At 50.0% G+C, this 16,322-nt stretch overlaps 1 protein-coding gene across 1 annotated transcript; it reads right to left on the reverse strand.

Annotated features, from left to right (window-relative positions):
* Positions 1 to 1,040: 1,040 nt before the first annotated feature.
* Positions 1,041 to 13,194, reverse strand: MSRB1 (methionine sulfoxide reductase B1). The gene is made up of 4 exons (XM_040440106.1): positions 13,038 to 13,194; positions 7,550 to 7,692; positions 7,223 to 7,337; positions 1,041 to 1,242 (listed from the first exon to the last, which is right to left on the reverse strand). The coding sequence occupies exons 1-4, from the start codon at positions 13,090 to 13,092 to the stop codon at positions 1,211 to 1,213; spliced, it is 345 nt and encodes a 114-aa protein (XP_040296040.1). The 5' UTR covers positions 13,093 to 13,194; the 3' UTR covers positions 1,041 to 1,210.
* Between the last annotated feature and the right edge of the window lie 3,128 nt (positions 13,195 to 16,322).

A 16,322-nucleotide genomic window follows, 5' to 3' on the forward strand; every position in this document is an offset into this window, starting at 1 on the left:
TTGGGCACCTTACAAGGCTCATTTACATATCTCTAAAATCATTTTTTAAACAAAATAAAAAGGACACAGCCCTATAGGACAGGTATATTGCGGACAAGCTAGCGGCGATCTAGCTGTGCATGTCCGCAGGTCTATAACCTAAAACGAGGTGACAGAATCCCTTTAATGTAAAGCTGTGTGAGTACAGTGACTGTTTAAGCACCACTTTAGCTGGATGGGCCGTGTCTGGTATTGCAATATTCATTTGAGCTGGATTGAGCTGCAATACTAGATCCGGCCACTGGACAAGAGTGGCGCAGTTCATATATAAAAAAAAAAACTTTAAAGGGGTTTTCAGTGATTTAGATATTGATGGCCTTAGGACAGGTCACCAATATCCAATTGGTGAGCTCAGACTCCCAGCACCCCCACCGATCAGCTGGCCAAGGTGCTCCAGTGCTCCCTCACGTTCATTGGTCACGTGGCCTAGGCGCATTCAAAGGAATGGGCCTGGGATGCAATACCAAGCACAACCACTATACAATGGATGGCGCTGCGCTTGGTGAGCTGTGAGGAGGCCGTAGCACTTACCTGAGCGCTGTGGCCTCTTCAAACAGTCGATCAGTGGGAGTCGGACCCCCATAATCAGACACTAATAACCTATCCTGAGGATTGCAAATATCAAAATCCCAGAAAACCCTTTTAAACATGGAGGACATCCACCAACCTACCAGGAAGGCATGATGCGGCACAGGCATGCTCACCCCTGGCTGCACGATTAAACCACCAACCTGCCCGGCCATTAGCGGCTGCGGGTGGGCGTGGCCTGCCAGCGTGTGCCCGTACACCAATCACTTCAATTAGGTTGATTACACAAGGCCCAAATTTACCATCATCTACTGTTAAAATACTGGCGCAGTGATAACCAGCCACGGTTAACCCTTTGCTGCCATTCCAGCCACTATCATCCATGTAAAATAACCGGTAAGAGACCCCGCCGGCTGCGCGCTGGGTGGAGGGGTGGGGGAGGGAATGTGCGTGTGCGGCTGACACGCTGCGGATGCAATGTGATCAGCTCCAGAAAGACGCTCCGAACCACATCCGACGCCATCACGTAACGTTTTCATCAGACGAGACGTCCGGTGGAGGCTTTACCTCATCCGATTCATTTGTTGATGGGGCGTGGGGGAAGGTTGGGGGCGTCCCGCTGATGGTGCGGTTTGTTGGGGCTTTAAGCTCGATTCGCTCCCCCGTCGACTTTGTCTGAAGAAAGAGAAAAAAAAAAAAAAGACAAATAGTGAGGGTGAAACACCACATGGTAGTTAAAGGGCATTTCCATCTGATATATAATATAGGTGTATACCGCCTGCCTCCAAAAAATGGTCAGTGTTGCCCATAGCAACCAATCAGATCCCTGCTTTCCTTTTAAAACCTGCTGTGGCAAAAATTAAAGCGGGACTCCGAATGGCTGCTATGGGCAACTGGCCTCTTGCCGCCACTAGAGGGCAATCTGCATACAGTTGTATATGGCTCCTATGGACCAGAACAGGGGCCCCCACAGATCGCTCCTTTGTGGTGGCCGTGTATGGACAAGCCCTGTTCTCTGGACAGGTCATCATCATCTGATCGGTGGGGGCCCGTTTAAAGAGGCCGTTGCATTCTGGTGAGCGCCGCGATCTCCTCGCAGCTTACCAAGCGCAGCGCCGTACATTGCATGGTGGTTGTGCTTGGTACTGTAATCAGCCCCATTCACTTGAATGTGACCGGTGAAGGCGTCATCATTGGCCTAGGAAGAAACCGCAGCTGATAGGCAAGGGTGCCGAGGGTCAGACGCGCCAATCTGAATATAGGCCATCAATATCAAAGTCTCAGACAACCCATTGAAAAAACATGGCCACTTTCTTCCGGATGAAGGAAGGAAGGATGGATAAGAAATAAAGAAAGAAAAAAAAAGAAGAAGGGAAAGGAAAAAGAGCGAGACCCTTAAAGGGGTTTTCCAAGTCCTGGATAGATCATTGCCGGGGTCTGACCCCTGCTCAGGGCCGGTGCAAGGATTTTTGCCGCCCTAGGCAAGATAAAAATTGCCGCCTAAATTAAAAGAACTGCTATGTTTCCCTTAGGGTTAATCCAGCTTCTTGTAGCTGTCTCTTTTTGCGGAACGGAATTGCGGACCCATACATTTCTATGGGATCCGCAATTCCGATCCTGAAAAAAATAGAACATGTCCTATTCTTGTCCGCAATAGCGGACAAGAATAGGCATATTCTCTTAGTGCCCGCAAAATGCGGAACGCACATTGCTGCTGTCCGTGTTTTTTGGATCCGCAAAACACACACGGATGTGTGACTGGACCCTAAATGTGAGGTAAATTAGTCTCCAATGTAGTATTAATAACTAAACAATTACATAATAAACATATTGCATTGTCTACTTACCACCTGGACAATAAGATGATCTGGTCTCTGGCTCTTGGTCTGGCTCTGGGGACTCCCTTGTCACTCTCTTCTCTCCCCCCCCCCTCCCTTGTCACTCTCATTCCAGCCCCCCCCCCTCGTCACTCTCATTCCAGCCCCCCCCCCCCCTCGTCACTCTCATTCCAGCCCCCCCCCCCCTTCACTCATTTTACCCCCCCCTCCCTTGTCACTCTCATTCCAGCCCCCCTCCCTTGTCACTCATTTTACCCCCCCCTCGTCACTCTCATTCCAGCCCCCCCCCTTGTCACTCTCATTCCAGCCCCCCTCCCTTGTCACTCATTTTACCCCCCCCCTCGTCACTCTCATTCCAGCCCCCCCCCCTCGTCACTCTCATTCCAGCCCCCCCCCCCTCGTCACTCTCATTCCAGCCCCCCCCCCCTCGTCACTCATTCCAGCCCCCCCCTCACTCTCATTCCAGCCCCCCCCCTCGTCACTCTCATTCCAGCCCCCCCCCTCGTCACTCTCATTCCAGCCCCCCCCCTCGTCACTCTCATTCCAGCCCCCCCCCCTCGTCACTCTCATTCCAGCCCCCCCCCTCGTCACTCTCATTCCAGCCCCCCCCCTCGTCACTCATTTTACCCCCCCCCTCCCTTGTCACTCTCATTCCAGCCCCCCTCCCTTGTCACTCATTTTACCCCCCCCTCGTCACTCTCATTCCAGCCCCCCCCCTTGTCACTCTCATTCCAGCCCCCCTCCCTTGTCACTCATTTTACCCCCCCCTCGTCACTCTCATTCCACCCCCCCCCCCTCGTCACTCTCATTCCAGCCCCCCCCCCCTCGTCACTCATTCCAGCCCCCCCCCTCGTCTCTCATTCCAGCCCCCCCCCTCGTCACTCTCATTCCAGCCCCCCCCCTCGTCACTCTCATTCCAGCCCCCCCCCCTCGTCACTCTCATTCCAGCCCCCCCCCTCGTCACTCTCATTCCAGCCCCCCCCTTCCTTGTCACTCTCATTCCAGCCCCCCCCCCCCCCTTCCTTGTCACTCTCATTGCAGCCCCCCTCTTCCTTGTCACTCTCATTGCAGCCCCCCTCTTCCTTGTCACTCTCATTGCAGCCCCCCTCTTCCTTGTCACTCTCATTGCAGCCCCCCTCTTCCTTGTCACTCTCATTGCAGCCCCCCTCTTCCTTGTCACTCATTTCCATCCCCCCCCCCCCCCCCCGTCACCTCTAGTGTAGCATGGCCGAGCTCTGTTCGGTCCAAGGTACAGGAGCATTTGTTTCCTGTACCCGGCCGGACTGAAAGGAAGTGCACACTAAGTGAGCACTTCCTGTCAGTCCGGCCGGGTACAGGAAACAAAAGCTCCTGTACCGCGGACCAAACAGAGCTCGGCCACGGACACAGCACAGAGCAGACACAGAATGACAGCAGGCGCAGGCTGGCTGCGCAGCATTGAGCCGGCGGCCGGAGATTCTTTAGAGCGGCAAGCGCTCAGCCGCTCAGGAGGCGCCGCCGGCCGGCCGAACTTAGATAACCAACTTTTTTTTTTTTTTTTACACTGCAACGGGCGCCCCCTGCTAAATGGCGCCCTAGGCGACTGCCTAAGTCGCCTTACTGGTGGCGCCGGCCCTGCCCCTGCTGATCAGCCGTTTGAGAAGGCACCAGTGCTCACATGGCCTAGGTGCAGCTCAGCCTCATAGAAGTGAATGAGGCTGAGCTGCAATATGCAATACCAAGTACAGCCACTATACAATGTAGGGCGCTGTGCTTGGAGAGCGCTGAGAAGGCTGTGGGGCTACTGCGAGCACTGCTGCCTTCCCAAACAGCTGGTCGGCGGGGGTCCGACATCCGATCAGATACTGATGACCTATCCAGAGTATAAAAATCTTGGAAAACCCTTTTAATATCTAACTTTTTATTAGTCCATGAAACTACAGATGATTCTATACAGCAACTGCTTTTGTGTCCCTATGGTAACACTTCCTGTCACTTGATCTGTCCCAGTTACCGTCCATATTACTGGCCACAGATAGCTGCCACTAGGACATCCAGTCGGGATCCCTGCAGCGCCCCCATGACAAGCCTGAACGGCCAGTGGTCAGGAGTAGGGATGAGCGAATCGCATAAAACGTCATTCTAATACTGTACGGAGCAGGTACCTTGGAACCGAACCCGAGCTCGAGAAATGTTTTTTTACAATAGAAATTGATTTATGAAGTTATGGTGCGAAGTCTTTGCGAAGTAATAACTTCGGCTCATCGGAGCCAATACATTCTGCTCCGTACAGTATTAGAACTAAGTTTTATGCGAATCGACTTCGGTTGTTTCATCCAAAGTCGATTTGCTCATCCCTAGTCAGGAGGTTTGTGAGTAAACCACAGTCTTACAAGACTCTGCTGCTGACAGCAAGCAGTGGTATTGAGGTATATAGTTACATAGTGAATACGGTTGAAAAAAGACAAACGTCCATCAAGTTCAACCAAGGGATCGGTGGGGACGCGAATCCCAGAATGGAGCGAGACTCAGATTTCTACACGTTTTCATAAGCATTAATGTTGTTTACTTTTAAGAATTCATCTAAACCCTGTTTAATACCGCCCCCCGTTCCTGCTGTGACCACGTCCTGAGGAAAAGGAGAAGGACCTCCACTAGAAAGAATGACTATTAAATCGTTTGATGCATGTATCTTTACAGAGGAAGATGTTCTAAGTTTGCTGTCTAAGGTGAAGACAGATAAGTCACAGGGGCCTGATGAGATACACCCAAAATTATTAAAAGAGCTTAGTAGTGAGCTGGCAAAACCGTTAACAGATTTATTTAACCAATCATTAGTAACAGGAGTCGTCCCGGAAGATTGGAAATTGGCAAATGTCGTGCCCATTCACAAGAAAGGTAGTAGGGAGGAATCGAGCAACTATAGACCAGTGAGTCTGACATCAATAGTAGGCAAATTTATGGAAACCCTATTAAAGGATAGGATTGTGGAACATCTAAAATCCCATGGATTGCAAGATGAAAAACAACATGGGTTTACTTCAGGGAGATCATGTCAAACAAATCTTATAGATTTTTTTGACTGGGTGAATAAAATAATAGACGGTGGAGGTGCAGTAGACATCGCATATCTAGATTTTAGTAAGGCTTTTGACACTGTCCCACATAGAAGACTTATCAATAAACTGCAGTCATTGTGCTTGGACTCCCATATTGTTGAGTGGATTAGGCAGTGGCTGAGTGACAGACAACAGAGGGTTGTAGTCAATGGAGAACATTCAAAACAAGGTAATGTTACCAGTGGGGTTCCACAGGGATCTGTACTGGGACCGATTTTGTTTAATATCTTCATAAGTGATATTGCAAAAGGCCTCGCTGGTAAGGTTTGTCTTTTTGCTGATGACACAAAGATATGTAACAGGGTTGATGTTCCTGGAGGGAAACGCCAAATGGAAAAGGATTTAGGAAAACTAGAAGAATGGTCAGAACTCTGGAAACTGAAATTTAATGTGGATAAGTGCAAGATAATGCACCTGGGGCGTAAAAACCCAAGGGCAGAATATAGAATATTTGACACAGTCCTGACCTCAGTATCTGAGGAAAGGGATTTAGGAGTAATTATTTCAGAAGACTTAAAGGTGGGAAGACAATGTAATAGAGCAGCACGAAATGCCAGCAGAATGCTTGGATGTATAGGGAGAGGTATAAGCAGTAGAAAGAGTGAAGTGCTTATGCCGCTGTACAGAACACTGGTGAGACCTCACTTGGAGTATTGTGCGCAGTACTGGAGGCCATATCTCCAGAAGGATATAGATACTCTAGAGAGAGTTCAGAGAAGAGCTACTAAACTAGTACATGGATTGCAGGATAAAACTTACCAGGAAAGGTTAAAGGACCTTAATATGTATAGCTTGGAAGAAAGAAGAGACAGAGGGGATATGAGAGAAACTTTTAAATACATAAAGGGAATCAACTCGGTAAAGGAAGAGAGCATATTTAAAAGAAGAAAAACTACCACAAGAGGACACAGTTTTAAATTAGAGGGGCAAAGGTTTAAAAGTAATATAAGGAAGTATTACTTTACTGAGAGAGTAGTGGATGCATGGAATAGCCTTCCTGCAGAAGTGGTAGCTGCAAATACAGTGGAGAAGTTTAAGCATGCATGGGATAGGCATAAGGCCATCCTTCATATAAGATAGGGCCAGGGGCTATCCATAGTATTCAGTATATTGGGCAGACTAGATGGGCCAAATGGTTCTTATCTGCCGACACATTCTATGTTTCTATGTTTCTATGTTTCTACTCCGCAGATTCACAGTTCTCACAGTAGCTTTGACGCTTCCGGAGACTGAACTTTTTCCTCTCCAGTCGGAGGCAGCGCCCCCTTCTGTTTTGAGGGCATTTTACATGGAACAGCTTTTCACTGTATTTTTTGTATGGACCATTTATATATTTGTATAGGTTAATCATGTCCCCCTTAGACGTCTCTTCTCAAGACTAAATCAATTCTATTCTTTTCATCTTTCTTCATAACTAAGACCCTCCATTCCCCTTATCAGTTTAGTCGCTCTCCTCTGTACTTTTTCCAGCTGCAGAGCGTCCTTTCTATGGACTGGTGCCCAGAACTGGACTGCGTATTCCAGATGAGGCCGCACCAACGCTTTGTAAAGTGGTAATATTACATCCCTGCCCCGCGAGTCCATGCCTCGTTTAATGCATGACAATATCCTGGTGCCTTAGAAGCAGCTGATTGACATTGTGCTGTTATTTAATCTACCATCTACAAGGACACCCAAATCCTTCTCTATAAGGACTGCATATAGCGGTGCAGCCGTTACCTTTAGGGACGAACTTAATCGAGCTGCTGAATATTCAGAAGCGGGACTGTCCTTTCTTGGGGCCGTCGTTTAAGAACTCATGGCCGAGTCCATTGCCGCACTTCCCACACGAGACCTGCGGGGAAGAAAAAACGTGCGTGACATCACATCAGGGCTCTGCATAATGCCCCCCCCTGACTGGTGCATCATCTTGGCAATGACTAGACAACATAAGGTAGTAGTCTGCATCCTGTGGGGCTCCAGCTGCGGTGAAATGGCCACCCGCAGCATGCTGGGAGTTGTAGTTCCACCGCAGGCTGCAGACCGCTGCCCCTTGTGCACTCTTACCTTGAGAGCGTTGGGCCGCTCTACATACTTGGAGACGCTGTCCTCGTGGATGGTCTCTGTGAAGGCGGGCCAGGGCGAGGAATGCTCAAACTTGGTGCGGCTGGAGAACAGCTCGTACCCGCACTTGGCGCACACGTACATCCCTAAAGACGGAGCGAAAAGCAAATCATTACTCATCACGGTGGAATTACAAATTCTGCAAACTTCTAATAGACAGTGCCTTGCAACTCTTTACCATTTTCAAGATCTCCGCTTGCTGTTTCTAACTGTAAACATCCCAGAGGCTGAAAACCTGTCCTGACCTAATACTTCTCACAGCTGAGGGTTTGTTACAATTGTGTTTAGGCTTGTCCAGACTGGACACATCAGCGCCAACATTTCTCTGCTGTCCTGTTAGTTTGTTACAATGTATCAGTGCGGTTTAACAAGTATCATCGAGGAGTCCAGGCTGCGCCGCTCACAGAGGATTGTCTGGATACAATGGTAACAAACTCTCATCATCTTAGATCTGTGCAGGGTTTTCAGTCACTGGATATAAATAAAAAAGTGTTCCCATTCAATGACAGCTATCGGAGATCTTGAAAAACAGCAAAGAATTGACACATAAAGGTAGATTAGCAAAACATTAATACATAAAGATTTATACCCATTACAAAAGTCTGAGTCCGCTTCTCAAGGCCTGACTACAGGCCGCCATAAACAGCACCCTGTATTCTGCTCATAGGGCTGCCGGGGATCTGAATACAGGCCGCCATAAACAGCACCCTGTATTCTGCTCATAGGGCTGCCGGGGATCTGAATACAGGCCGCCATAAACAGCACCCTGTATTCTGCTCATAGGGCTGCCGGGGATCTGAATACAGGCCGCCATAAACAGCACCCTGTATTCTGCTCATAGGGCTGCCGGGGATCTGAATACAGGCCGCCATAAACAGCACCCTGTATTCTGCTCATAGGGCTGCCGGGGATCTGAATACAGGCCGCCAGCACCCTGTATTCTGCTCATAGGGCTGCCGGGGATCTGAATACAGGCCGCTATAAACAGCACCCTGTATTCTGCTCATAGGGCTGCCGGGGATCTGAATACAGGCCGCCATAAACAGCACTCTGTATTCTGCTCATAGGGCTGCCAGGGATCTGAATACAGGCCGCCATAAACAGCACCCTGTATTCTGCTCATAGGGCTGCCAGGGATCTGAATACAGGCTGCTATAAACGGCACCCTGTATTCTGCTCATAGGGCTGCCAGGGATCTGAATACAGGCCGCCATAAACAGCACCCTGTATTCTGCTCATAGGGCTGCCGGGGATCTAAATACAGGCCGCCATAAACGGCACCCTGTATTCTGCTCATAGGGCTGCCGGAGATCTGAATACAGGCCGCCATAAACGGCACCCTGTATTCTGCTCATAGGGCTGCCGGGGATCTGAATACAGGCCGCCATAAACAGCACCCTGTATTCTGCTCATAGGGCTGCCGGGGATCTGAATACAGGCCGCCATAAACAGCACCCTGTATTCTGCTCATATGGCTGCCGGGGATCTGAATACAGGCCGCCATAAACAGCACCCTGTATTCTGCTCATAGGGCTGCCGGGGATCTGAATACAGGCCGCCATAAACAGCACCCTGTATTCTGCTCATAGGGCTGCCGGGGATCTGAATACAGGCCGCCATAAACAGCACCCTGTATTCTGCTCATATGGCTGCCGGGGATCTGAATACAGGCCGCCATAAACAGCACCCTGTATTCTGCTCATAGGGCTGCCGGGGATCTGAATACAGGCCGCCATAAACAGCACCCTGTATTCTGCTCATAGGGCTGCCGGGGATCTGAATACAGGCCGCCATAAACAGCACTCTGTATTCTGCTCATAGGGCTGCCGGGGATCTGAATACAGGCCGCTATAAACGGCCCCCTGTATTCTGCTCATAGGGCTGCCAGGGATCTGAATACAGGCCGCCATAAACAGCACCCTGTATTCTGCTCATAGGGCTGCCGGGGATCTGACTACAGGCCGCCATAAACAGCCCCCTGTATTCTGCTCATAGGGCTGCCAGGGATCTGAATACAGGCCGCCATAAACAGCACCCTGTATTCTGCTCATAGGGCTGCCGGGGAACTGAATACAGGCCGCCATAAACAGCACTCTGTATTCTGCTCATAGGGCTGCCGGGGAACTGAATACAGGCCGCCATAAACAGCACCCTGTATTCTGCTCATATGGCTGCCGGGGATCTGAATACAGGCCGCCATAAACAGCACCCTGTATTCTGCTCATAGGGCTGAATACTGCACCCTGTTGTGTCACTGGATCAGCGCAGAAAGCAGGGAAGGAAATTGCATAACTAGTAATTCCTCAGTATGAAGCACCGGGGAACCTTCACAATCCCCCACTTCCGTTTATCTTGTAGAAGATTTGCTGCGACAGCGAGTGAATTCCTGGAAAATAACCTCCGTGCACTGCACATTACTACGGGTAATGGGTAACTAGGGATCATCCTCAGCACATTCACAGTCTGCGCAGCAGAGCGCAACCTCGGTTCAGCCGCATGATACAAAATCACAACTAATGACAGTGAAATCCTGCAGGTTGGGATTTCTGCCAAATCACACCTCACAGGCGTGGTAACTCGCTTGAGCACATTCACTAGTTGTGATCTTACGGCGCGTGACTACACGTTGTCATGGAGCCCAAATTTTTAAGTGGTTGAGCAGCACCCCCTGAATGCTATCCGGGACTCCTAGGGTCACGATAGATCATCAATATCTGATCAGCAATGAGCCGATACCTGGGACTCCGCAGCCTCCTCCCAGCTTACCGGGCACAGCGCCATTAGTGGTTGTGCATGGTATTGCAGCTCCGTTTCATTCACTTGCATAGACCAGTGGTGCCTAACCATTTTTCGTCTGAGGGCCGCACTGGACATTGTATAAATTTCGCGGGCCAGAACCATGTAGCTTTGCCAGAAAGAAATGCAAACACTGTTAAGGGGGCACATACCTGGGCCTTACCCCCCCCCCCCCCCGTGAAAGGGGGCACATACCTGGGCCTTGCGCCCACCCCGTAGACTTCCTGCTCCCATCTGACTCGTCCTTCTCCCTCGACGTGCTCTGATGCCTGGCTGAGAGTCCAGAGGGGGTCTGTACGGGTGGGTGTGGGGAGATGGGGTCTTCAGTCGCTGCAAAACTAATAATAGTACTGCCCCACAGTATGATTAGGAATGGCGGCGCAGGCGCGTCTCTTCTGCAGCTGTGCGCAAGCTCCCCCTTCGGTCACTGCACGGGCCGCATGATACAGCTTTGCGGGATGTGGCCCGCGGGCCGTAGGTTGGGCTAAACTGGCATAGACCATGTGACCGATGAACGAGACGTCAATGGCCTTGTTAAAGGAAGCGGCCGATTGGCTGAGGATGCCAGGAATCGGGCTCCCACCGATCAGATACCGATGATCTACCCTGAGGATGGGCCATCAGTGCTGAACTTCTGGAAAACCCCTTAAAATAAAGAAAAATTATTCCGTGCTCCCTCGTTCATGGCGTCTGCAGCACCGGTCCGTCAGCAGGCTGCGGCGGCGACACGCAGGTATATGGCACGCAGCCAATCACTATCCTCAGCGGTCTTGTGCTGCAAATGCGCATGTCACCGCTACAGCAGGAGAAAGACCGCCACAGCGGCGCAGAGAACCAGGAGATTTTTTATTTTATTTTAGCATTTCGGGCATTGCTGGAATTTCTAATTATTTCGGACATTCCTTTTAAGGAACGCTGCAACCAAAAGGGCACTGGTCTCGTGGCGTCTTCCTATATATGGAGGGACTCCGCATATAAATAAATAATATATATATTAGCATATGCACCATAGGACGGAGCACCCTGAGGCTGGGGCTTCAGCAGCGCCGCGGTAGAGTGCGACAAACACAGCTGAACTCGTCTAGAGATCGCAGCCGCTCGCGCCATGCTACAGCTTAGCAACCGCTACACGGAAACCCGATATAACTGCTGCCACCTTATCTTATCAGCGTCACTTCGACCTGCAGCTCATTGAAAACACCCAAGGGTCACAGAGTTTTCCATATCACAGAGATCTATGAAACGTTTTGATGGGTGGGGGTCTGAGTGCCAAAACCGGTCCACCTCTCAACCATTGCACTGACCATTTTTCTATGCTTTACACTGCAGCTCCACTTCTCACTAAATCTCTGAGGGAAAATAGGATTGTCAGGTCTTCTCCACACGGTTCCCTCCTTCAGTTTAAAGGGACGGAGAAAAAGTTCAGGTCGGTGGGGGATCTGAGCGCCAAAACCCCCAGCGATCGCTAGAGCGAGGAAAGAGAGAAGTGCTCCGCGCATCATTGCAGCAGGAGACGGAATAGAAGCAAGCCCATAGACGTCTACTGAGCCCGTAGAAGCGCGATATGCCAGCACTTCTCTCTCCTCGTTCTAGCAATCGCGGGGGGAGGGGGGGTCTCAGAGCTCGGACCCCCACCCATCAGAACTTTTGCCATGTCCCTATGACACCTGAAAAGTTTTCTTAAGGGCTCATGCACACAAACGTAATAGTTTCCGTGTCTGTTCCGTTTTTTTGGCGCCCCGTAAGCAGAACCATTCACTTCAACGGGGCCGCCAAAAAAAAAAAAAATATGTAAATGACTCAGTGTGTATTCCGTATGGCCGGGCCGTTCTGCAAAAAAATTAAAAATAAAATAGAACAGGTCCTATTATTGTCGGCATAACCGACGAGGATACACAGGACTGTTCTATTTGGGGTCAGCTGTTCCGTTCCGCAAAATACGGAATGCACACAGCCGGGATTTTGTGTTTTGCGGATCGCAAGACATCCAACGCTGGTGTGCATGAGTTAACCCTTTAAACTGAAGGAGACAGACAATGCAGCGAGGCCGGAGTCACGGACCAAAGTGACATAGAGGACGGTGAATTGGCGAAGCAACGTTTTTCCAGTGACAGCCATGGCGCGTCCGCTCCGGTTTTCTCTATGTTGCATGCTGCCGCCACTACTTTTCACCAGACATACGTATTCTGAATTTTTTTTATCGCTAGAGCCGCGTCATGCTGCAATTTTACCGCAATCCAGGGGCGACCAAACGCCACTGCGGTCTTCTCGCATAGCAGGGTGACAAAGTTGCACGGCTGGTTGTAACTCCTCTGGGGGCAAGCAGCAATTTTGAGGCTACCTTAAAACTACTACAACTCCCAGCATGCTATGTCAGTCTGCACCTGTTAAAGCATGCTGGGACTTTTAGTTTTTACAACAAATGGCAACACTCACTATAGATTATCACTTCTAAATGCCATGGCAACCAGAGCAAATGTCCCCAAAGGGATAGCAGCCGTGCACAAGGGTCCCCTGATGTTAGGTAACACCACGCACCAGCACTCCCAGTAACTTTCCCCAGACTGGGACTGACAGGCAGCTCCTCTACCCCGAATCCCCCCTTATCCCTGCTCCGAAGTGAAGTCTCCATTACCATTCTTGAAGTGATCTTTGTAAATCTCCCCTCCAAAGAACGAGCAGAACGACATGTCGTTGTTTTGCGGAATCGTCTAATATTGACCCTCCACGGCCACCACACCTCTTACTTCTAATCTAGAATAGACCGTCCGTCAGTATTATGTATAAAGCGCTCGGAGGGGGCGTGGCGTGGCGTCATCAAGAGGCGTGACTGCGTCCTCCCGTGCGCGCATCCGCATTTGGCGGCCATGTTGGTTGGGGAGAGGGAAACTTGAGGAAGAGTGTTCAGAGTGCAGTGGAGGGACAGATGACTGGCTTCAGTTTTGTTGTTTGAAATCATTACCTTAATTGGGGGGGAGAAAACCATCTCTCTGAGTTGTGAAAGGCTTGGTATCCTTTTATGCAAGAGGTTGCATCAGCTATTTCCTAGTATTGTGACAGGAGAAGTTCCTGTAGTCAATAGCCTTGAGGTTTAGTGTTAAAATGCACTAAGTAAATACGACCTGATGCGTGCGCTGTATGTCTATCATACGACTATTAAAAGAAATACAATATAATATGCAGAACTCGGTCTATTTCCCATATGTTGTTTTTTGGGGGTGCCCCTTGTGATAGAGGGATCCAGATATTAAAGGGGTTGTCCGAGTTCAGAGCTGAACCCGGACATCCCTCCATTTTCACCCAGGCAGCCCCCCTGACTTGAGCCAGTTCATGCTCTGATGCTCTCCTTTGCCCTGCGCTAAATCGCGCAGGGCAAAGGCTCTTTTGTTTACAATAACACACTGCCGGGTGGAGGCTTCCGCCCGGCAGTGTGTTCGGTGACATCACCAGCACTGATGGGCGGGCTTTGGCGCTGCCCTAGCCGTTTTACTGGCTAGAGCAGCGCTAAAGCCCGCCCATCAGTGCTGGTGATGTCACCGGGTTTCCTGCCAGCCCCATGGAGAGCCCCGGTTCGTCACAGGATCTCCAAAAAATGCCTTTCGCGCAGGGCAAAGGAGAGCATTGGAGCATGAACTGCTCCGATGCTCCTGTCAGGGGGGCTGCCTGGGTGAAAATGGGGGTGTGTCCGGGTTCAGCTCTGAACCCGGACAACCACTTTAAAATTATTGTCAGGAGTAGGCAACCCCTCCCTTTACATTCCTGTAGGGGGTCATCACCTCTTCCATGTCCGTCCAGGCCGGAGATTGCAGCAATAAAAATCTGCGAGATGGAACAACACAGAAACCAGAGACCCCCATCATAAAGTGGGAAGATGTCAGATACCAGCGTTATACAGACCAGAACCGTTAGGCCTCTTTCAGACGAGCGAGTATTCAGAATGGGTGCAATGCGTGATGCAAACGCGTTGCGCCCGCACGGAATCCGGGCCCATTCATTTCAATGGGTCTGTGCACATGAGCATTGGTTTTCACGTATCAGTTCTGCGTTGCGTGAAAATCGCAGCATGTTCTATATGCTGCGATTTTCACGCAACGCCGGCCCCATTGAAGTGAATGGGGCTGCGTGAATAACACATCTCATCCGCAAGCAAGTGCGGATGCGATGCAATTTTCACGGATGGTTGCTAAGAGATGTTGTAAGTAAACATTCAGTTTTTTATCACGCGCATGAAAAACGCATTAAAACGCATTGCACTCGCGCGGAAAAAACTGAACGCAATCGCAGACAAAACTGAATGTACTTGTTTGCAAAATCGCACAGTTTTCACTGAACGCATCCGCAACGCATCCGAACCTAATCCGGACACGCTCGTCTGCAAGGAGCCTTAGGGGGGTCAGGAGGACACATGGAAGAAATAAGTGGACAAATCCATATTTGAGCCACGTGCTTCCTCCTGAGAACTATATCAGCATCCACGGTACTGAAACCAAAACGATCTCAGCTAAGTAACAGGGAGCAATTAGATAACTCCATCTATCCTGCCATTACCGCCGCCATGTTTATTACGCACGTGTGCGGGACATTCGGATGGAGTGGATGGCGGTAATATGAAATTGCTAAGGGCTCATGCACACAAACGTATTTTCTTTCCGTGTCCGTTCTGGTTTTTTTGCGGACGGTACGCGGAACCATTCATTTCAATGGGTCCGCAAAAAAAAAACGGAAGTTACTCCGTGTGCATTCCGTTTCCGTATTTCCATTCCGCCAAAAAATAGAAAATGTCCTATTATTGTCCGCATTACGGACAAGGACAGTACTGTTAGGGCTCATGCACACGAACGTATTTTCTTTCCGTGTCCGATCTGGTTTTTTTTTGTGGACTGTATACGGAAACCATTCATTTCTATGGGTCCGCAAAATAAACGGAAATTACTCCGTGTGCATTCCGTTTCCGTATGTCCGTATTACCGTTCTGCAAAAAAAAAAACATGTCCTATTATTGTCTGCATTACGCACAAGGATAGGACTGTTCTGGTAGGCAAAATACGGAATGCACACGGACATCTTCCGTATTTTTTACGGATCCGTTTTTTGCAGACTGCAAAATACATACGGTCGTGTGCAAGAGGCCTAAGGTGAATACCTGAAAAGATATTCCAATACAAAGATTTTGAGGCAGACTTGGTTTCCAGCAAGTGGTCGTAAAAACTGTTATAAAGGGTCATTCCCATACTCCCCGGCCTCCTCTGACATCACAAGTGGGGGGGGGTAATGATCCTTTTTAAGGGCTCTTTCACACCTGCGTTCTTTTCTTCTGGCATAGAGTTCCGTCGTCGGGGCTCTATGCCGGAAGAATCCTCATCAGTTTTATCCTAATGCATTCTGAATGGAGTGAAATCCGTTCAGGATGCATCAGGATGTCTTCAGTTCCGGAACGGAACGTTTTTTGGCCGGAGAAAATACTGCAGCATGCTGCGCTTTTTGCTCCGGCCAAAAATCCTGAACACTTGCCGCAAGGCCGGATCCGGAATTAATGCCCATTGAAAGTCATTAATCCGGATCCGGCCTTAAGCTAAACGTCGTTTCGGCGCATTACCCGATCCGACGTTTAGCTTTTTCTGAATGGTTACCATGGCTGCCAGGACGCTATTAAAGTCCTGGTTGCCATGGTAAAGTGTAGTGGGGAGCGGGGGAGCAGTATACTTACCGTCCGTGCGGCTCCCGGGGCGCTTCAGAGTGACGTCAGGGCGCCCCAAGCGCATGGATCATGTGATCGCATGGATCACGTCATCCATGCGCATGGGGCGCTCTGACGTCATTCTGGAGCGCCCCGGGAGCCGCACGGACTGTAAGTATTTACCGCTCCCCCGCTCCTACTATGGCAACCAGGACTTTAATAGCGTCCTGGCTGCCATAGTAA

This window comes from Bufo bufo, chromosome 7 (genome assembly GCF_905171765.1).
Source record: "Bufo bufo chromosome 7, aBufBuf1.1, whole genome shotgun sequence".
Classification (NCBI taxonomy): Eukaryota; Metazoa; Chordata; class Amphibia; order Anura; family Bufonidae; genus Bufo; species Bufo bufo.